Here is a 22556-nt window from a genome sequence, read left to right as displayed (position 1 = left end):
AATTATTGTAAGTTGAGAAGCAGTTAGTTACTTAATTTACTCAGGAGACCAGGACTGTTTTGGAGAACAGCAAAGATAAAAGAAATCTCTTCTGAGATTTTCATGGAATATTTAACAAATGCTCTATAACAGGCATTTTCTATTGTGAGGAGCAAGGGAGAAGATTTTGTCCTGTCCTTTTACAAGAAAAACAGCGAATATTTTTTGCTTGAAAAGCAATGACATTGAGTCTATTTCATTATCTTGCTAAAGAACAGGGCAGTGAGTACAGTAAGCAAATGAGATCACATGGCCAAGAACACAGATGGCAGGTGCAGTCTGTACAGCAGCACTGTTTTCACTTTTCCCTTCAACGGCTCCAGGTTCAACTTCACACCAGGATGGAGAGGAAAAAGCAGCAGTTACTTTTAGGAAAGGAAACAAGCTCAGAAATTGCAAACCAGTCCTCTGAGACACTAAAAGAAATAGTACTGAAGTGGTTTCTGGAGACACAGGCTGCAATAATATTAGAGAACGGTACTTTTCCTGAATGGTTCCATGGATTCATTACAAGAAAGTAAGGCTCTATATAAATATACTATGACTTGAAGTAGATTATATTAAAAATGTAGTTAAATTTCTCTGTCTTCTGCAAGTAAGAGAGATTTTATGATTGGATTTAGGCTTTCTGTGAAAAAAAGAAATCTGCCCTGAAAGTCTGTGTGGTTTGGTACCTAGCAGGTGACATTCATATACAGACAAAGATGCATTAAAAAATGTTACTGTGTTTCATYGCTTAAATGCCAGGACTTGATGTGTGCTCTAGAAAGGTAAGAGGACATGACTRTACAATTTTTAGAAGCTTTTGTTGTATTATTCTTTTTTTTTAGTTAAGCAGGCTTAAGTTTTGGGCTATCATAATCAAAAGGTCAAATAATTTTAACTCGACTCAAAATGTAACAATCGGAGGCTTAAAAATTAAAATTCATTTGTAACAATCAGAGGCTTAAAAAATTAAAATTCATTTTCATTGGTAGCAGGAAACAAACAAAAAAAATAACTTGCATACAAAAAATGAATGGGAGGTCCACTGCTTTGTTCAGTTGTGTTTACTGAAGTGATAGAGCACAGTGGTGTTTCTAGGAATTTTGTTTTAGTGCATCAATAGAACTAGTTATATTTATTTAAGTGTAAATCATTCTTTTGTATAGGCAGACTGAAGACATGTTGAAAGACAGAGATGTTGGCTGTTTTTTGATCAGACTAAGTGACAGAGCTATTGGTTATATTCTCTCATACAGGTAAGGCTGTAGTGCACAGGAAACAAAAGCTTGCTGCTTCTTGGTTGGGAGCAGTCATCATTTGTTTTCTGTACTTTGCTCTTTCTTTAAAGTATGCTGACCTTTTGATAGTGTTCGGTATTTTATGAGGAATAGGATCAAAACGATCTTCTGAGATTAAGCGCAGAAGATGCCTTATGCTTCCTCCAGTCTGTTATGGGGGAGAATTTCCACTCCTTTTCTCCTGCTCCAGCATCATACCAGCAAATGTCTTCTCCTGCTTAGACGCACCATGATTTCACATTGCTTTCYATCTTTAAGTCAGTGTTAAACATTACACTTTTGCCTTACCCAAATACATCGATAGCTCAGCAGCAGCTTCTGGAGGGGTGGTTTTCTGGCACATACGGTAAATTTTCACTCAGGTTCATGGGGTCAAATTCAGAGGAAACATGCAAAATGGTGGTAGTGCAGTGGAACTGAGTCTACAGTATAGGTTGACAGAAACACATTAAGGTGTACAGAACTAACAAATGTGTTTCACTTCAAGGTCTTTTTTTATAAGAATATTTAAGAGGCAATGGTGTTTTTAAATGCAAAGGAGTCCACACAGACAAGATTTTCTTTATGCCTCTCAATGTATCAAGTCTCTAAAACTATATTCTTGGGACCTGATCTAACTTCCACAGTGGCTGAAACACAGATGGATTGCAGGCCTATAAAAWGTGATGTGCGACTTCCATATAAAGAGAATTAAAAAGTACTGTGGGATGAATAAGATAGAAAGAAGCTATGGTCTCTTTACATTAAAGTGGTATAGAAAAAAGTTGCAGTTTGTAAACTGAACATACAGAGGAAGATGCAAACTTTTGGTTTTCATGCCTGACAATATGAGGAAGTGGTAGACAGTGGTTCAGAGATGACAGAACGGAAAGTAGTGGTCAGTGGCCCACAAGGGAAAGTTAGAAAAGGCAGAGAAATGGGCATAACAGCATATCTTACCAGCAGGTGCTATCTCAGTTAAATTCTGTCTGGTTAGATTGTCTCAAGAACCACACTGAAATTAACTTGGAGTTTTGTCCAAATAAGATTTGCTGAATTTGTTCCTCTTTTCTTTTTGTTACCTACAATTAATTTTTCATGTTCAGAATCATGTAAGAAACATGCCTTAGGGTTTTAGACTTCACAGAATCACAGAATGGTTGAGGTTGGAAGGGACCTCTGGAGATCATCTAGTCCATCCCCCCTGCTCAAGCAGGGTCACACAGAGCACGTTAGACAGGGCTGCATCCAGGCAGGTTTTGAGTATCTCCAGAGAAGGAGACTCCACAGCCTCTCTGGGCAACCTGTTCCAGTGCTCTTCCCCATCACAGTAAAGAAGTTTTTCCTTATGTTCCAGAYGGAACTTCCTATGTTTCAGTTTGTGCCTGTTGCCTCTTGTCCTATTGCTGGGCACCACTGAAAAGAGTCTGGCCACATCCTCTTTAAACCCTCCGTTCAGACACTCAGACATATTGATAAGATCCCTCCCCTGATCCCCAGTCTTCTCTCCTCCAGGCTGAACAGTCTCAGCTCTCACAGCCTTTCCTCACAGGAGAGATGCTCCAGTCCCTTAATCATCTTCGTAGCCCTTCGCTGGACTCTCTCCAGTAGCTCCATGTCCCTCTTGTCCTGGGGAGCCCCACACTGGACACAGTACTCCACATGTGGCCTCACCAGGGCTGAGTAGAGGGGCAGGATCACCTCCCTCCACCTGCTGGCAACACTCTTCCTAATGCACCCCAGGAGACCATTGGCTTTCCTGGCCACAAGGGCACATCGCTGGCTCATGGTCAGCTTACTGTCCACCAGCACTCCCAGGTCCTTCTCTGCAGAGCTGCTTTCCAGCAGGCCAGTCCCCAGCCTGTACTGGTGCATGGGGTTATTCCTCCCTACATGCAGGACTCTGCACTTGCCTTGCACTTGGTTGAACCTCATGAGGTTCCCTCTTCCCCATCTCTGCAGTCTGTCCAGGTCTCTCTGAATGGCAGCACAGCCCTCTGGGGTAACAGCCACTCCTTCAAGTTTTGTATCATCTGCAAACTTGCTGAGGAGGCACTCTGCCCCTCCACCCAGGTCACTGATGAGTAAGTTGAACAAAACTGGACCCAACATTGACCCTTGGGGGACAATGCTAGCTACAGGCCTCCAACTAGACTCTGCGTCAATGATGACAACCCTCTGAGCTCTGCTATTTAGCCAGTTCTCAATCCTTCTCACTGTCCATTCATCTATCTTGCACTTCCTGAGCTTGCCTATGAGGATGTTACAGGAGAGTGTCAAGAGCCTCGCTGAAGTCAAGGTAGACAACATCCACTGCCCTCCCCTCATCTGCCCAGCCAGTCATCCCATTGTAGAAGACTATCAGGCTGGTTAGGCATGATTTCCCCTTTGTGAATCCATGCAGACTACTCTTGATCGCCTTCTAATCCTCAGATTCTTAAGACCAAAAAGAATAAAAAAAGATCCCTCCTACAGAAACCACAGCCAAAGTTGTAAGTGCCAATTTTGCAACTTAGTTAAAATGCTACAACACTTCCAACTACAAAACTGCTTCTAGATTATTAGTTTAATGAATCATTGCTGTAGATGTTTCCTATGTCATATTCATTTCAAGATTGGGTTTTATTGTTTTCATTTTTTTAACATGTGTATGTATGTGTGTACATTTGTGTATGCAAAACATTTGGGGAAGGAATAAGGGCAAAAGCATTTGCTCATATTAAAAAGTCTTAAAAACCATTACGTTGCAAAACTAAAACACCACCTTGCTTTGGAGCAAACAGCTGACACAAGCAAGGTAGGTACTGTTATGTTAAGTACTTGTCTTGTATAGGCCTGTGAACTTGAAAAGAGGCTGGATTTGGAAGGCCAAYAGGAACAGGATAAGAGAAGAGCCAGGATGGGAAATATATGGGAGAGAAAAATATGAACATGCAAATAAGTCTATAATCATGACATCCTAAAATTAAGCTGATTTCTAATTTTCTATGTATTCCCAGTTGGGAAAAAATGCTAATAAAAATCAATATATGTATCTCACCCTTCTGTAACAATTCCACTGTGAGGGTAAGAGCTTACTATTACTATTTAATTGTTTTTGTTCAAATAGCAGAGAKATACACTGCAAGATGTAAAAGATCAAATCTTGCTAATGATCAAAGCTGAAGGTCAATATGGTTTCATATGATGACAATTCTATCTTTAAAGATTTTCTAAAGCTATAAAAGTAGACTAGAATGAAAACACAACCACTACATAAAGAAAAGATTAAGTTTGTGAGCCTGCCTTTCAAGAGTTAGGAGGTTTCATATTTGACTGTACAGACACAAGGTAAAACTCTTTTATTCAAAAGCTTTTCTGCTTTGATTGTTCAGACAAATGTGTTCTGAATCCAATTTACACTAAATTCTGAGTTGCCAAACTTGAAATGAGCATGCCAAACCAATCCAGGCTAATCTTAATCCAAGCTAAACTATGACTTGTATTACAGAGGGAGAGAGAGATGTCGGCATTTTGTCATCAAACACTTGAGTAATCACCAGTACGTTGTGTCTGGGGATACCTGCACTCATGAAAGTCTTGCAGAATTGATAAGCTATTACCAAACTTCCGTAATTGAGCCATTTGGAGAAAGCCTTAAAACTGCCTATGCTAAGGTGGGTTAAGGACTTCAGAATTCAATTACTTGCTGATGAAATGGGACTGATTATACTAAAATATTTGTTTTGTTGCTTCGGCCTAGGCTAAAAAAAATACTATGCTGAAGAATGCTTCATCAGCGTCTTTGTGATTAATCATAGGAAGCAAAAGTACTTATAGCTCAGCATGGGATCCCGTTGCCAAGATAGATTAATAAAAATTATTTTTGAAATAAAACACAGTAAAGAATATTGCAACTATGATAAAGAATATTACAGACTAAGGCAAAATAAGCTGGCCAAATTGAAAATATGTAAGTTGCATGAGAAATTGATACTCATTTCAACAATGGATCTCATTTACTGCTTGTGAAGACTGCTGTTCATCTAGTCTCTAATTAATTCTTATAAKTTGTGAGTATAGGCATGCTTTAGTTCAAACTATACTCCTTTCCATTCAATCACCAGTATCTCCAGTGCCTACAATGGAGTTGCTACAGAATGGCTCAGCTATGCCAGAAAGCAGAATTCAGCCCYTTACTGGAACTGTATTTTTATTAGTTGCACCTCTTATTTATAGTACAAATTAAAAGCACATATTCTTAATCTCTGTGCAACAAGATCCTGAAATATGCATTTCCCAAAAGACATGAAACCATGGACCAAAACTTAAACAGTAATTTTTATATCCTCTCAAGTATTATACCCCCCTACACTATTCCGAAGTATTAGACAGAAATGTTGTATGAAAGTGACAGCTTTCACAGACTGAACAACAGATTTCTACTTTTTTTTCCACAGACAGCTGACAAAAGTGTATATGATGACATCACTTGGGATCAGAAAAATAAACCAAACAATAAGGCAATAGCTTCCTTATTAATAAAGAAAATGTCAGATAACTCAACAGCTACAGTACCAGTGGGTGAGACCCAAAGCAATACTGATCACAGTGAGAAATTCCTAGATTTCTCTTCAAGATCAAAGAGAATATTTCAAGATCATTCACCAAAGGCTGAGGTAGGACTTACATAAAATGGGAATTTAATAACTGTTTCAAAAAACAAAATTTTTGTGTGTAATGTGTTACAGTTACAATCCACCTATGCTGCATTCCAGACACAAGACTGTATGATATCAGCACTGAATTAGAAATAAAYCTGAGTTTCCACATTAGCTTGGGCAAAGGACTGAACTCGCTGTCTCAGTCCCCTCCATCTGTAAAGGGAGAATATTGACACTGACAGTGGCCTAAATCCCAGGGCTCTTGTGAGGACTTGCTAATGTCCGTGAAGTGCCCTGTAAAGGGCTGCTTGCTGTCAGCTGCACAGCTATGAAGAGGTGCACAAGCCTTATTCTAATACTCTGCTGAGGAAGAATTAAAATTTTGGGGCAAATAATCCTGTCTTTCAAGCAGGTTAATAGGAAATCAATGACTCTGAAAGATGTAGTAATGACTGTGAACACAATATCAATTAGCTTGCAATGTGATTTATCACAGAAAATTACCCCATGAAATCTTGTGCTGCTTAAATTTAGGCCTCAGCATTAGAAGTGGTAACAGTGTTTCACTGGGTCTGCTGATTCCTAATCCAGGCTAGAATACTTGTTTCTATAGCTCTACAYTATGCCTGTTTTTATATCCAAAATCCTTTGCAAATCCGCTGATACCACTTGGCACAAACCTGACAAAGAGCTACAAAGCAGTTGTTCAATTTCAGAGGTGGAAAACTGACTCCAAGCATCAGCACAAATCTTCTTATTGAAGATTTTAAAAATAGACCAGACAGCATCCCTATATGTATTTTCTTATATGAATGAGCTACATATTCTGAATTCTTTTGATACTCTCAGGCACCACGTTTATCAATTAAACCATGACTCCCAGAGACCTAGTATGTGTTTGAACTGAATAAGGATGTAGTAAGGGCTGCAAGATTTATAAAGCACTTAACATTTCCTTTTCATTGCCTAGAGATAACTAAGATCAAATCTGACTCAAAGACTTTGTTAATATATTGCATTTAACATATATAACTGATAAAAGATTAGTTCCTTCCTCCCTTCCTTCCCATGTCTTCAGGATTCTGACACAGCTCCACCACTGCCAGCGAGGAACAGCTTGCTCACATTTGAGACATTCAAGCATGATCTAGACAAACAAGACGACATTGTATACGCAGAGCTGAACAAACGCCTTCTAACTGATAGAGCCACCGCCCTGAAGACACACACYGACACTGAGAAACTCCTTGAAAATTTAGCCTGTTTATCAATCGATACTCACTGGAAACATGGCACAATGATAAGCACAGTTTATGCCGTGACTAAGCAAACTGAACATACATATAGCAAAAATGCTGATCTTCTAAAGCCATCTCCTCCAGAAATTGTCTATGCGGAACTTCACCTGCAGCAACGCAAAAATCACTCATTTCTTCATGATCAGACTCTCGATTCCCCAGCTCTTCCTCTATCAAGTGCTCCAGAAACAAACCTAACATTAAACTCTCCTGCTTCTCTGCACTCTACACTCACTCCAAAGTTACCCAACAAAGCAAGATTCACCACAGCATCCCAAAGCTCAGAACAGCAACTTACCACCTATGAAACATCTCCACACTTTAGTGAAGGCCTCAGAAAATCTGACGAGAAAGTCTCTTATGAATCACTGCCACACAGAACATACGGGCAGACTGAGAAGAGGAAATCTGGCTTTGATAACGTGAGCACTGTTTATGAGCAGATTCCTACTGGATGGTAAAAGTCTTTCAGCTGAGACCAGGCTTCAGAGAGAATTTGCAGTTCCTTCTTTAATGCAATCTATCATCACTTATAATCAATATCAACTAAGAAAAAAARCTTCCATAACAGAGATCTATGCTGAAAATGCATATGAAAAGATCCCTAAGATTTTCTTCCAAGGCTCACATTCAAGGCCAGTTCCTGCAATACATAACATAAGAGGCAATTTCGTTGGATCTTGTAAAAGGAATAGAGTTAAAAATAAATAACAAAGTAGAGAACAGTTATCGTTTGCTTTAGAAAAAAGCAGTTGTCTGTTATTTGGAATCATCTGAATGAATACAAACCTGAGGTTTTTAATACAACAAGTATCTGCTGCAAGCCAAAAATCACTAGGTTTTTATAAGGAATTGGATCGTTTAGACGTAAAAATTCATGACAAAAGATCACARAAACTATCCTTGATGCCTACAGCAAAAGGCAGTGTTTGATAAACAGAGTATTTCTTGAAATTTAACATATATGTAAACAATTTATTTATAATAAAAGATATATTAAAGAAATTAAACAATGTTCTTACAGACTAAAGACAGTATGAATTTTGGGAGATCACCTTTTAGGCTGCTAAGTGTTTTCCCAAGGAAGAGCAGATGTTGGAAAGGCATTTGAGATTACAGTAGACAATGTGCTAGTAACTGTACAACATGAGCAGTGCTGGAAAGATGTGGGCAGTTTGGAGGATAAATATAGGAAATGCATATTACACATTTTCCATCTCTCAGCATTGTGACTACATTAAAGAACATTTAAAAATCAACACCTGATAGAAATATAGCCAAATCACTGACTCTATGTTTGCTAGCTGTCACATATTAATACTATATGTATGCAGGTGATCCAAAGCTTAGAGGCTTTTACTCAGTTGCCTAAACTCAGGCATTTAGTTCTGTCTGAGAGGCCATAGGGTATCCTCTGCAGCTTCCAGCTGCTGSTATGACAACCACATCTCACAACCTCTACTGTATCTGCCAGCCCCTTTCAGATGTCTCAGATATCCCATAGCCTCTCATATTGCGATACAATAAGATGTACATTTAGGCAACTAGATCAAGCCTATACTTCCAGTGACTTGCTGAATGTTTCTTTTTGCCTCCTTAATTACATTTTTCTTCTTTTTTTTTGTTGGTAGATGGACAAGCGAAGAAGATATTTTTTCACTGACAGGAAGAATAAATCATGAATATTTTCTTAATTTTATGGATCACACAAAGACATACAAGGACAAATTCATCCTTTTAATAATTTCACCAAGGAGAAAAAGAATATGCCTATTTTGACTATCAAAGTAAAGGCAGATTAAAAGCAAATACACCACTATTGCTGTTATCAGGAAAACAAAGTCTCAGTTGAGAAAACTCTCTCCATCTCAGTTTTCATTACCTCAAGCTACGCATTTTTAGGGCCAAATCTCAAGAATCCCAGAATGACCCAGAATCCCAAGCTCATCAGCATGGAACACATGGTGGCAGAGGGTCTGGAAGAGCCGCACGTTTTGGAGAAGACAACAACCTTCAGTCTTCTGTGTTGGATTATTTCAAACTGTAAGAGGCGCAAGATACCTTTTATATGGATCAGCCGTATAACTTTCTTTTTCTCCCTGTGTACAGCAATAATAGCAGCACTGCTTTTGTATTTTCTCTCTGGCACTGGCTACTTAAATGTTTTCAATACAGAAACAACAACATCAGTGAAAAACTACTGTTGAATCTACAACCTTATAGACTATTCAACAGATTCTGTGTCCAACTAATGGAATATGTGAATTTTTACTTCTCCATCAATTTGACTGACCTTGCATTGTTCTTCATAATCTTAGGCTGTAAACTCCTCTAAGGCAGGAACTGAGATTTTGTTCTGTCTTTGTGCAGAACCTACACAAAGAAATCCTGATGACGGGCTTAGAGTATAAATTATTACGGAAATGCTAATGGTATACTTAGGTACTTGTTTACATTAAAGTAGTATTTATATGCAATGTGAAACATTGATAACAGGTTATTATAAAGATATTAAACCTTTTCAGTACTGTACTTTTCACTGTAAGTAAAATCTTTGGTTTTATTATAATCTTCCTTTTTGCATAGCGAAACTCAACTAGCTGAGTTCAATTCTAAAATAATCTTGTGAGAATCAAAGAAGAATCAAGATCTTTGAACTTTGCTTGGATATTTATTTGAAATCTTCATTTGGATGTCTGGAAAACAGACAATCATTCATGCTTTTTCTCAGCTTAGAACTAAATGTATCATTTAAATGAGAAATAAATTATATATACTTTTTAAAATGTATTATCCTTCTTCTATAGATTCTTTAATGGTTTTATTTCACATATTTGCCGATCATGAGAAATAAAAAAAAAAAAATGTTTTGCTTTTACCCATTAGATCCTGTTAGAATTCATATCCTCCAAGCACTCCCAATTGGTATTATCGGGAGGAGTGTAACAAATCTAATGCTTTCTGAAAAGGTGTAACTGGTTTTGAATTCAAATATCAGAAATTTTTGCCAATGGTGCTTTTTGTCTTCAATACACTCAGCCTCACTAACAGTTTTTATAGCTGGCAAATACTGCAGCATATTTTTTGTGACTCTTCACTGGGCTTTAATTTTTTTTTTTTTTTTTTTTTTTTTTGGCACTCATTCTTGCTCTGAGCTTACCATCAGGCACCAAGTGATGAAAAAAGTTTTATCGAGACCACATACAGAACCACTTGTGGAAAACAATGAGTAACCTACCCCTGCACAATGCTAGTAGCATAGAAACCAGTGCAGGTGATCACAGAAAGACTGTACCAGTCAGAGAGATCTCCAAATGGCAGAATGCCAAAGCAAGCACTGGGACTCAGCAGCTCCCTTCAGCCACTACTAGGCATGACTTGTAAAAAAAAAAAAAAAAAAAAAAATCTACTTAGGTGTCAGTCAATTTCACTATCTTTAGTGATAGTATATGTATACTGGAAGCACAAGTTAGAATAATTCTATGAACTTGCAAAGTTTTGCCAGTGACGTAACTGCCAGTGACCAAACTTTTGCCAGTCACATTAGCACATTATTGCTAGAAGTACTCTGTCACACATTCCCGGTTCCCTTTCAGTCACCTTACATTGAAATTCTAATGTGCAATATACAAGTTGAAAAGTAAGACCAGATTTACCTCTCCTTACAGCAGACAAAATGACAGTACTTAAAGAACTACTTCTTTGTAATGAAGAAAAGACTCCTCCTTCTCATAGTGTCTAGGCACTCTCCTATGTTCTTTGGAAGATTCTGAATGAACATTGTACATCTTGTCCCTTGTTCTGTAATGGACAAAATACAAATCTTGATAACAAAGACCTCTGAAGCCTCATGCAAATAAAAAAAGCTCTTTTAGTAATTTGGGTTCATATTTCATAACAATCTAGCAAAATTTTTGACCAAAATATTTCATATTTTCTTGTGAATTTGGGAAAAGCTTTGTTTAAAAAGACAATACTCTGCACATTTGCAATTCAATTGGATTGAAGATAGAAACACGATGAAGAGGCTTTTGTGTTCTCCAGATCCCAAAGTAGTGGGAATATTCAAAAAATGCTTCAATTCGTTCTCTTCTGTTTACTTTTACTGACAATGCTCGTTTCAAGATCAATCAAACAAAACTTCCACTCTCTTTCTTAGTGGTTATTACCACTTGACTACAACATTTTCTGTTTTTAAACAAGTACTTTCTTTACACTCTTAAGTTTCCAGTTGAAATATGCAAAACAGTCAAATTATAGATCACTGGTTATAAATCAAAGCTGATAACAGCAAAACCCCTTAGAATTTTATTCTAAGCCAGTAAAAAACATCAAAATGTTTTTTAGACAGGGGTCTAAATTAGTTAATTACAACAAGAAGAGAAACAAGAAGCATACAGCCACCATCACCACTATATTACAATTAAAAGAAGTAATAAAAAAGGATCGCATGAGATAGAAAGCAAATCCCACTCAAGACAAAGAAATCATCTGAAAATTTTGATTAAAATTTATCACCACAATTGTCTTTTCCTCCTGTCCCCATGATGACTTTCTAAGCTGAAAAGGATTTTAGAAATTGGCTGCCTCAGCAGTCGCAGAGGTGATTGAAGGTCCTACTTAGGGGCAGAAAAAATTTGTCAGTAAGTTGATAAGGGAAATGTCCTTGACTCTTTCTTCTGTGTACACTTAATCATTTTCCYCTTTGAAGCAGGAAATAAAATGGAGATTAGTAAGAATCAAAGGCCTAAAACTCAGTAAGAGTCGCATTTATTTGTAAATGATTAGATTCAATATCAGTAGATTAGCTGCCAATTCAAAAATTCTAACTGTTTTATATTTTAAATAAGGTAAATAGCAGAGGGAAAGGTAGGAAGTTTTTGTAGATTTTAAAACTCAGGCCATTCAGTCAAGTCCTGGGTTTTATCATATGATTCATAACCCTTTCAGTTTTGTTTTACTTAGCCAAGAAAGTAAAGATTTTTTAGCCTTTTCTCAAGTAATAGGCTTAATTTTCCCTGTTCACCTTAAATTTTCTTTTCACTGTAGTTCTTAAGGTTAATACAGTAGAAGAACGGTAGAAATATCATATGATCTGCCAGCTCTCTGATGAAGATAAGCAAAATAAGCAGAAATTAAGCAATAATTAGAATATACCATAAATACCTCAATAATTGATCTGCTTCTCGAACACAGCTGTACTTTCAATGAAAATCCACTGAATACAGTGGTCTTAATGTCTACAGCTGTGTAATCAGAATAAGCCCCAAATTTCCCGGCAAATCTGAAAGACAAAGCCAAACTTACTGAACTGCGTCAGTCCTTGACTCTAAATACACGAGAGATTCATGAGTGAATCTTCATAGGAAACATTGCCGTTTTCAAATGGATATAAGAAATTCCAAGTTTATTCCTAAGGAAGGCTTAGTTGAAATATGAAGATACAACTTAAAATACTTACTCTGGCCTTACCAGAATTTATTTTATCAAACGCTTGCTCAGAATGTCTAGGGCAGAGGGAAGCCTGCAGCCTCCTCATGTACAAAAGGTACTCATCTCAAGAAAGCAAATGAGAGGCAATAATAGTTGAGTTCAGTGTACAGTTTTACAGGAAAAAAACAGTACAGTGAAACTCAGGCATCTCTGTTCTTTGTAAAACCTAAAACATTCTTGGTTTTGATCAGTAAAACCAGAAAACTCAAGCAAAACATGTTAAAGACAAAGATGAACTGAAATGGCTATGGATTCACAGTCTATTGCAATTTTCTGTGGTCTCAGGGCAAAATCCTGTTTCTTCCTTACTGTCATTCACGTTTTAATAAGCTCATTGAAATCAATGGGATATATCAGAGGTAAAAGTGCTGTTTAGCACAAAGAGAATTGTRCTGGATCTTCAGCTCAAAGAATTTAATAGTCTGGTGGCTGCCTCAATATAACAACAATATAACCATTTAACTTGGCATGGTTTAGCTAACTGCACACTTAAACAGGGAAGTTGGGATGAAGAAAAAAGTTTACCTTTATTGTGGAAAGAATTCTCTTCATTTATGAAGAAGGAACTAGATAAAGACTGTGCACAAAGCATGCACAGATTCTTCACTATCCCAAAGTGCCCCTCTGCGTGGTATGTACTGGTCACTGGAACCAATTCACTGTATAAGAGAAAACGTTCTGTTCACCACGACTCCAGCCTGGTTATTGGTTGGATATACGAATGCAGATCAGCAGGGAGGCCCTGCAGTCCAGAGGTTTTGAAAAAGATAATGATTCAAAAATTCCCTTGATGACTTATTAAAATATTACACTTCAAATTACAGTTACACAGAGAATTAGAAGAAGAATTTAATAACAAAGGTTAATTTCTTGCTCAGAAGTGAACATAATTAAGCCTGAATTGGTCATAGAAAAGATGCTTGCAATAAAGTGATCCTGCAGAACACTGCAGAACTGTCAAATTTTAGTTTCACAAACTGTTTATAAATTATTCTTTCCAAATTTTATTTTATAGCAAAAGGCTTGATGCTCAGATCTGCTTTCACTTTTTTTTGCCAAGGTGCCTTGTGTGTCAAAGGAAACTTGGCTGAAACTGCAGACTGCCACTTAGATTCCAGCAGAGCCTGAAAAATCCTTGCCCCCAGGAATGGAAGCTGTGTATTCACTTCTGTATTACCCAAATACAACCTGACTTACAAACTTCAACAAACTTCAAATTCATTAAAATTTCTCAAAGTTGGAGAATGTTGCCCATTACACAGACTTTGTTACATAGGTTTCCTTTACTTCTCCTGGCCACTGTTATCAAACATTCCCCCTAACTCATCTACTGTAGGAATCTGGACTATTTTCTTTCATTTTGCATATTATCTCGTATGGAATGAGACAATAAAAATACTTGCAGCAAATCTGTTTTTCCATCTCTGACTGTGCTCACTTATCAATAGTTCTTCAGAAACAGAATAATTTATTATCTGCAGGCTTTGTTGTTTTATTCATTCCATATGGTTGAATAAAACAAATTATTTAAGGACTGGATCCAAAGCCCGCATACTGACCTGAGTGGGAGTCTTCCTGTTCTTCAGATCAGGCTCTCAAGGATATCTGGCTACTACAGAACTATTACAGGGAGAAAAACAAGCAACTCCAAGCAATTCAGGCTGGATCTTTTGCATTAAGTATGTAATTTTGTGAATTTCTTGGAAGAAGGAAAAGACCTCAAAATATGAAATAAGCTCTTCAGACTCCAATGRTTCCCTCTTTGCATTCCATTATTTCAGCTATAGGAGAAAACTGGAAATGGAAAAATATTGAAAATGAGCCTTGTACAACTGAGTCATCCCATTAGGAACTTTTACTAGCAAATCTTGTAGAAAGCTGAAGTTTAAAGCAGTATAATAAGTGTGATCTGTGAAGTTAGTAATGCTGTTATTTTGGGGAATAGTGAACTTACAATAGGGAAWTTATTTGTATTTCCTTATAATTTTTGTTCTTATCATTGAAAGAAAAATAGCCACTAAAATCACCAGAAAACAGAATAAAAATTTAAAATACATGAAGAGCCTTACTGGATTTTCCGGAGCTCAATTTGTTCCTGAGAATACATGCATTTATTAACCTATTTGTTTAGATAGAGCAACACAGTCTTTCAGTTTCAAAATATTCCTGCTGAGGGCATTCTCTCTGAATCTGCCGTTTTTTGCAAGCGGAATCTTATACCTGCACAAAGTCCTACTAAAATTAGTTGTAGCATCCACTTTAACTAAAATTCCAATATTCTTTTTCTTCTTACAGTCTTACCAAGCCATAATGTCAAAGCTGAACAGCGTCCTAAACAGAATATAATTTCCTTCTGAAAGAAAAAAATCTGGTAAAAATCAATTTACTTTTAAGTGCTATTGAWCTGAGTCAAATAGATTATTTTAAAAAGTAATTAGATTAATAATGATCAGTGTTAGTTTACTATCAATACTGCCTCCAGGGTTATGTCGGGAGTAGTCTGTAAACCTTGGACAACAGGTTTATTAAAAAGCTGTATCTGCCTTCCACAGTWGGAATCAGGCCGAATACTTTTTTGGACTGAACTGAGAACCATTTCCTGTCAAGTAAATACACATACCTGGTACCTGCTTTGTCACAGAGCTTTAGCTGAAGACCAGGCTTCATTTAACACTCTTTCAACAATCAGTTACCATTTTATATAGCTTGCTAGTCTATGTAAACAGATAGCAAGCCCCATCTGTGTTGAATTCTCTAAGCTGAGATTAGGTTCATAACACTGAGTCTTGCTCCTGGCAGGTTGCCCCACACACTGGTTTCACTTGAGAAAAGTTGCAGTTAAAAAGGAGAAGCCTGCACTTGTGCCCACAGCCCTGTAGCAGAGTTAAAACAATTTGGCCTATATTTTCAGGCACATACAACCTTAGCTTATACGTGCACGTAACTGGAAAGAATGTACATGTTAGGGTTTGTATCACCAGGCTCATGAACATGCATTCAATAACATGCATGCAAAGTTAATCGTGCATTTTAAAAACACCAGCATTAGAAGAAAGAAAAACAGTTTCCTACGTACAGGTCCCCATCTCTGTGATAGTTCTTTTATGTTACTGCATATATTCATATAAAAATACAAAACAGTCTTATGAAAGACAATGGCATAGTAGAAGACTTTCAATTCCTCTTGCTTCTCTTGAACCTATTCAGTGAAGCATTTCACCCACAGTGGCTCAGATAAGATCCTCTGAAACCTGCAGCTTATCAATAAAATAGACAAAATACTAACACAAGCTTATTCTTCAGAGCACTTCAGATTTAAGCTATTCTTAGAGGCATCCAGGCCAGGCAGATTCAGAGCTTTACTGACATTTCTAAAAGAACAAGGATGTTTGGAGCCAGACTTTTTTTGCACCTTTAAGTCATAGCACGTTACCAATAATAATTAGAAGAAACTCTGTCTCACGGTCTTTCCACTGAGTATATTTCTGAAAGGCACTTTAAAGTTCATGTATAAGATGAACCGTACATGTGGTTTAGCTTTTCCCCTTTCCCTTTGGACTGAGTTCTGACTGATGAGCCTTCACCAATTGTGAAATCTTGATGGGGATTGTCAAATCTGATCAACTCAATCTTTAGATTACRGGCACCGAGATTTTTTTTCCAAAAATATTTGATATAACTAGCACAGGCATGCAGAAGAGTATTATAGTAAGCAGTATTTTTAGGTTACTTAGAAATTTAGAAAGGAACTCTATCAACATCTAAAGCTTCTGGCATGGGAAAACTTCTCTCACTGATGTTAATGAGATCAAGAGTGTATATGTTGGCTGCTGTTATTACATGTGGATATTTGCCAGTCTCTGTCTAAGAAGAAACTTTGTTAGTCATACTTGGGGCTTTCAGGTAGGTATTTTTTCATTCAGGTAATACAAAGAAATAATAAGATTGTGTTTTTAATTAATTCGAGTTTAAAATTACCATCATTCAAACGTCTTCCAGTATACAATAAATTTTCAATAACTATTGTCATAACTTGTTAAGACACTAATGTAAGAATTAGGCTTCTCATTGCAACACTTGCCATCAAACTCCTTGCTCTTCCTATCAATACAGGAAAGCCAGAACCTTTCTGCCACATTAACACCTGAGAACTGCACCCAACAAGAGGGGTTATTTTTCAAGGTGTTCTTCTTTTCTTTGTGTAGTTTACTTTGTATACACACGGGTTTGTGTCTCAAAAAGTTTACAACTAAAAAAAAAATGTTTTTTTTAATGAGTTCACAAATTCAAGTGTTAAATTTTACTTAGACTAGCTTCTTATTTGCAGACATACAAAATTTCATAGTGATAAAGCCCTTTTAGTCATAGTAGAGTTGTTCTTTCCACATAGACTATTATCAGCTATTAATTGTCCTGGATTTTCATTACTCTCTTTGTTAATCTTGCACAATCAAATAGATAGTCTCTGCCAGAAACTCCTGTCAAGTTTAGCCTAAACTTTGAACTTAGTTAATTTCAGAACAACAAAGAAAAATCGTACTGCCCAAATGGCCAAGTCATCTTCTGTAATGAAAGACATAGAAGTGCTACATAAAGAATAATAAATGAAATTCCTGTGCTCTGTTGGATTTAACAGTAGCCAAATAAAAATAGACTGGTGACACATTCCTGCCTTAAATATGCTTATCTGCCAGTTAATAGATTCATCACTAATTACTTGCATTAGTTAAAGGCCATCCGTTCCAGTAAGCAATGTAGAATTTGTCCCTGTATCTCCTCCTTCCWCTTACTAATGACCAGGATCTTGAGGCTTATGTCACAGATCTACTGCGATTCTTCTGTTCCAGCTGCAGACTGGAGAATCGTGCACATATGCCTTGCCTAAGATTAGAATAAATATGATGTTACTGTACCATTCTCCTGACCTAAAGCGTACCTAAACAGTGACTTATGCAAGCCTGTAAAGCCCTTCCATTAAGCTTTTTGTAAAGTCGCACCTGGAAACAATCAAAGCTCTAAACACACAACATCTAGACATGAATTATATGATGGAGTAATGCAAACCCCTCATACAATTTTCATCAAAAGAGAGCTCAGTTCAATCCCAACATGTTTATGTGTCAAAAAATATGCATATATGAACTATCTAATTCCTTGGTGGCCACAGTTGGATTGTAAAACTGGATTTTATCTTCATTGTTTTGGCTAAACAGTGTATCAGCACAGGCAATACTGCAACTATGTGCAAAACAGATATAACAAGAATGGACTTATGTTTAAAGTATTTGGACCTGAACAAATCTTAACTGAGAAAACAGGAGGAAAAAGAATAATCTATACTGTAACTTAACAAAGCACTTGAAGCTGATGTAGCTTTTCATTGGTCTTGCAAATGAGACATAGTCTAAAGAAAAGGGGCTATAGGCAATTTCATTTGGAGCTCAGACTGCTTAAGTTCTTTCAGAGACAAGAACTGCAGAACTTGCAGTTCAACAAAGGCACTTTCCTGTGTAATGCAAAACTCTTAATTCCACCAGGAACAGTCTCTTCCTTTTCCCCACCAGGGAATTTGATAGTCACTCTGTGTCATTAACATCTCTGCAAGACACCCATAACTGCAAAATGATACAGAGAAAAAAGCAGAACATCTGTTCACTCTGCCCTTCACTTCTGTCTCAAACAAACATCTTTCTAAGGACATCAACAATCGTAATTTTATTATATTTTAATGCCTTCCTCATCAAATTTCATTCCACTGTCTGTCCCAGTTGAGGTGTATTGTGCAATGATATTATAAGCTTTTTCTAATCCTGCTGTTATTTCAACCCAAATTGACTTATGATTCTCTGGTGCTGACAAGTATAACATTTCCCATTCTACATTTGTATTGGTACCCAAAACTCTATCTCTAGCTTACTGTTCTGTTGTCTCAGAACATAATCTGAATCTACTGAGATCTCTAAAACAAGTTTTTCTTATTTTCTGCAGCAAAACTCCTATTTCCTTAACTTTTAAAATACTTTTTTTTTTTTTTTAGAATTTTGTTTGGATGTTTGCTGTAGTCAGTAAAAAACAGCAAATACTGGAAGAGACTCATCTTACTAAAGGGAGATAATGTCACRTATGTGGCCTTCCATCAGTTTGACCTTAATTCAGTGAAAGATTTCTATTTAGAATAGTGCATTCAACATATATTGAACATTAAATGAGTGCTTAAGCCTCACTGAAGAGGAAATAGATGGGTCATCATAAACTGAGATGTTTCAGAGCAATTAAACAGAAAACTGGTTAATAGAAAACATTACAGCAGATAATCTCCCATGCATCAGATAACACATACCTAAAATAATAAGCTGACTTACCCATACTTGTACTTCGTCATTCATACCAATGCAACAAAAAGATTTGGATAACATGGATCACCTATGAAGCTTAGTATGTGTCAGTGTTTTAAGGCAAGTAAGATAGCATAATTCATAAACAATAAGATAGAAAAGGAAGAAAATATTCCATAAATCATCAGTTTGCCATTATCTGGAGCAGTTGTGGCCACCATAATTCCAGAGAAGACATGACAAAAAATATCAGAATACCTAATGATCTGGAAAGACAGTAAAATTGAGCAGATAGTATTTACTGTCTATATAGTAAATAATCTATATCAGATAATATCTGATATAATAGCAGGTTGATTTTTTTCGTTTTATGAATTAATATGCTTGTAATTCTATCTGATGTTTACTCTCAGATATTACTGAGATGAACAATGTTACACAAGAAAAACTTGTAAGAAAAAAACAGAATATCTGCATGAGAGAGAATCTGAAGTATTACAAAGCAGAAAAATCCTCATTTACTGGGTCACAACTCATATAGCATGTGTATTAAGAAAAAAATTTAATGTAAACAAATTATTCCATAAAATCATTGAGTTTTCATGCACCTATTTCAAAAACATCTAGTTTTGTCCATTGTAATATTTAATTTCATTAATTTGATCAAAAAGGAAATTATCTGCTCTTTTTAATCAGAACTGTTTTAAATAACAGTTTCCATCTTTTTGTGTGTGGCATCACATGGTACATGTTGCATCATGTATTTCCGGGAAAATGAAGTCGGCACATGAAATGATGTTATGGTGCCACCTTGTGATGGTGGCACCATATATATACAAAAGGATTTTTTTGTATATATATGTGTGCGTGTGTGTGTGTGTATGTGTATATATATACATATACATATATATCTATAAAAATATATAAAACACATATAATGAGACAAAAATTAGCCCAGAGGAAAACATTGCTATGTGGTTGTTATAAATCACAAGTGATTGTTTGCTGCTTCAACTAACACTGAATATTCAGCATTTTAAGATTGCATTAAAATGGCARGAGAAAGAACAAACAACTGCAGCAAAGAACAACAGTGTTCCCCCACACAGATCCAATTACAGATACACGAGCTAATTCCACTTAAGTCAGCAGAGTTACTGAAGATAAATAAGGAAATAATGAAGATCAGATTTTGGCCTGCAGGCTGYTGTTGTGAATCCTGTGTTATGGTATTTCCTTAAAAGAATGTTAAATGAAAATGCATTTATAAACAACTTGGTTATTACTTACTTTTTGACACTGTTTTATTTGCTTATACCAGTTCCTTTTTGCCTCTAAAATACTTAAGAGTTTCTGTAAGTTAGAGACAGTACACACTCACTTAGCTATTTTACTAGAAGCTTTAGACAATAATTTTTCTTTTTCTATGTCCCTTTTTGATGGCAAATATAGAAATGTTCAATTACATTTAAGATAACTTCTTGCGATAACAAATGCCTATACTCTTGCTTTTAAGGTCAAAGTCAAACAGTTTTTAAATCTAAATCACTTCTACTGTTTCAGCTTTAAATTGCCTGAGAGTTCCCTTCCAATAAGTAAGCCTGATTAAAGAAACATTAGTGAATTAACAAGATCCTGCCAATATTCTTATAGCAGAAACAGACAGCTGGCTGTTGTTTTACCTCATAATATTATTTAAATTCAGAAGACATCCTACAGCACTCAATTCACTGAACACCTGCCATAACAGAAGTTTCAGTAGTAAGAAATCCAACCACATACAGCTAACAAACTGCAAATATAAAGCTTATTTGGAAATCTACCCCTTAATTTTTGCCCTCATACAGTGTAATAACTTGCATACTACTAAGCAGGATTAATTTGTGCTGGATGCATTTTGAGTATGTATCTCTCCCAAACTCCAACAGATACTATATTGCTAAGGTTTTCATTAGAGGAGATGAACAATAAGCCGAAGAAATAAGAGTTAGGATAACTGCGTAAACTTGTATCTGCAGTATTCTGCGAGAGTTATCCTGTAATTGGGGATAAGAATACTCCTACGCAGGATTTTCTTTTTTGTATCTCTCCAGGATTAATCACCAGATTGCAAAAGCCCAAGCACCTCTTCACTGTTTCTGTGACAGGAGGAGGAGGTCAGGGAGGACCTAAGGAGAYGCACAGGATATATTCCAAGGCAACCGAGGTCTTGCTCTCAGCAGGRATGATGACCTAACTGTGGAATGGCACACAATGTCAGGAAGAGAAGAACGAATTTTAGTCAACATAAACTTCAAAATACAGAAAAAGAACACTGGCGAAGGGAATTGACCTATGAGATCCGCACCAGATCCTTTTTGTTTGAATAATCTGATACAGAATCTYGCAACTTGGTATTTTACCATGCATTAATAGTGACAGGAAGACATTTCTCAGTAGGGTTTCAAGATTGAATTTGTGTCTTCAAAGAAATAAAAAAATACCAGATTATTCACTGAAAAGTCAGAAAATATTTTTAACACATTCTCTCTTAACGCCTATGTCTTCCAAACAGCTTGAATTAATCAATAGATCTAACTTAACCTGATTGAAATGAAAAACTATTGAGGCTTGAATTTCTTCTCACTCATTCAAAACTGACATCAAGATTGGCTTATGTTAGCTTTAACTTGGGCAAATAAAGAAAATAGAGAAAATACTAATTCCATTAACCAAATAGAAATCATAAGAGGAAGAATTAAAATACTGTAAATGTATCACTGACAAAAAATATCATCACTTTGACAATTACAAAACATTTTAGAAATAAATGTTATTTCCAACATATAAGTTTCGTTTTCATTATGTTATCTTAGGGAATAACCCATCTTTTATACCTTGAATATACAAAATTTTCATTGACTCTCTTCATGTAAAACTCTATTCCTGCACAAATATTTCTTCTTGATGCATCCTCTGTAGATCTGAACAGCAAGCTACACTGCAAGCTTACCATACTTCAGAGGTCCAGAGTAAATAAACATCATAATCTTTATAGAAATTATTAAAAAAATTCATTTCTCTACTTTAACAAGTATTTCAGTAAGAATAACATGTTTCAGCCTTTGAAAGATTTAACACCACAGTAACTAGAATAATGACTACAAAGGAAATTAACACAAGCTTAGCACAAAAATTCTCAGAGCAAGATAAAATCCATCAAAAGTTTTAATTGTGATGACTGATACAGAAGCCATGTAAGTGACAGAGCCCTTCTATTGACTGTTAGAACAGTAACATATGTATGATTGTCTTCAGGTCCCAGTACCTACTCAATACCGGAATTAAAAACAAAAAGACATAGCTGATTTCCAGCTGGAAAGAGAAGTAAAATACAGAGCTCCATTCATGCATTTTATGGGAAAGATTGCATAGCTGGTTTAGAAAGAAAAGGTCTTTTTTATGTCCTTAGTAGTAGTGCTGTGCTTCTTGAATTTCTTCATGGGT

At 36.3% G+C, this 22556-nt stretch overlaps 1 protein-coding gene across 1 annotated transcript; it reads left to right on the top strand.

Moving 5' to 3' along the window:
• Positions 1 to 380: 380 nt before the first annotated feature.
• On the top strand, positions 381 to 8924 carry SH2D7 (SH2 domain containing 7). Its single transcript, XM_085303694.1, has 6 exons — positions 381 to 556; positions 1191 to 1280; positions 4792 to 4957; positions 5741 to 5959; positions 7023 to 7664; positions 8874 to 8924. The coding sequence occupies exons 1-6, from the start codon at positions 381 to 383 to the stop codon at positions 8922 to 8924; spliced, it is 1344 nt and encodes a 447-aa protein (XP_085159820.1).
• Positions 8925 to 22556: the final 13632 nt, after the last annotated feature.

The sequence above is a fragment of the Rhea americana genome, unplaced genomic scaffold (assembly GCF_003343005.1).
Source record: "Rhea americana isolate MKP2758 unplaced genomic scaffold, rheAme1 scaffold_2, whole genome shotgun sequence".
NCBI lineage: Eukaryota > Metazoa > Chordata > Aves > Rheiformes > Rheidae > Rhea > Rhea americana.
Note: the sequence above shows the minus strand (reverse complement) of the source record. Positions and strands in the feature narration are given on the sequence as shown.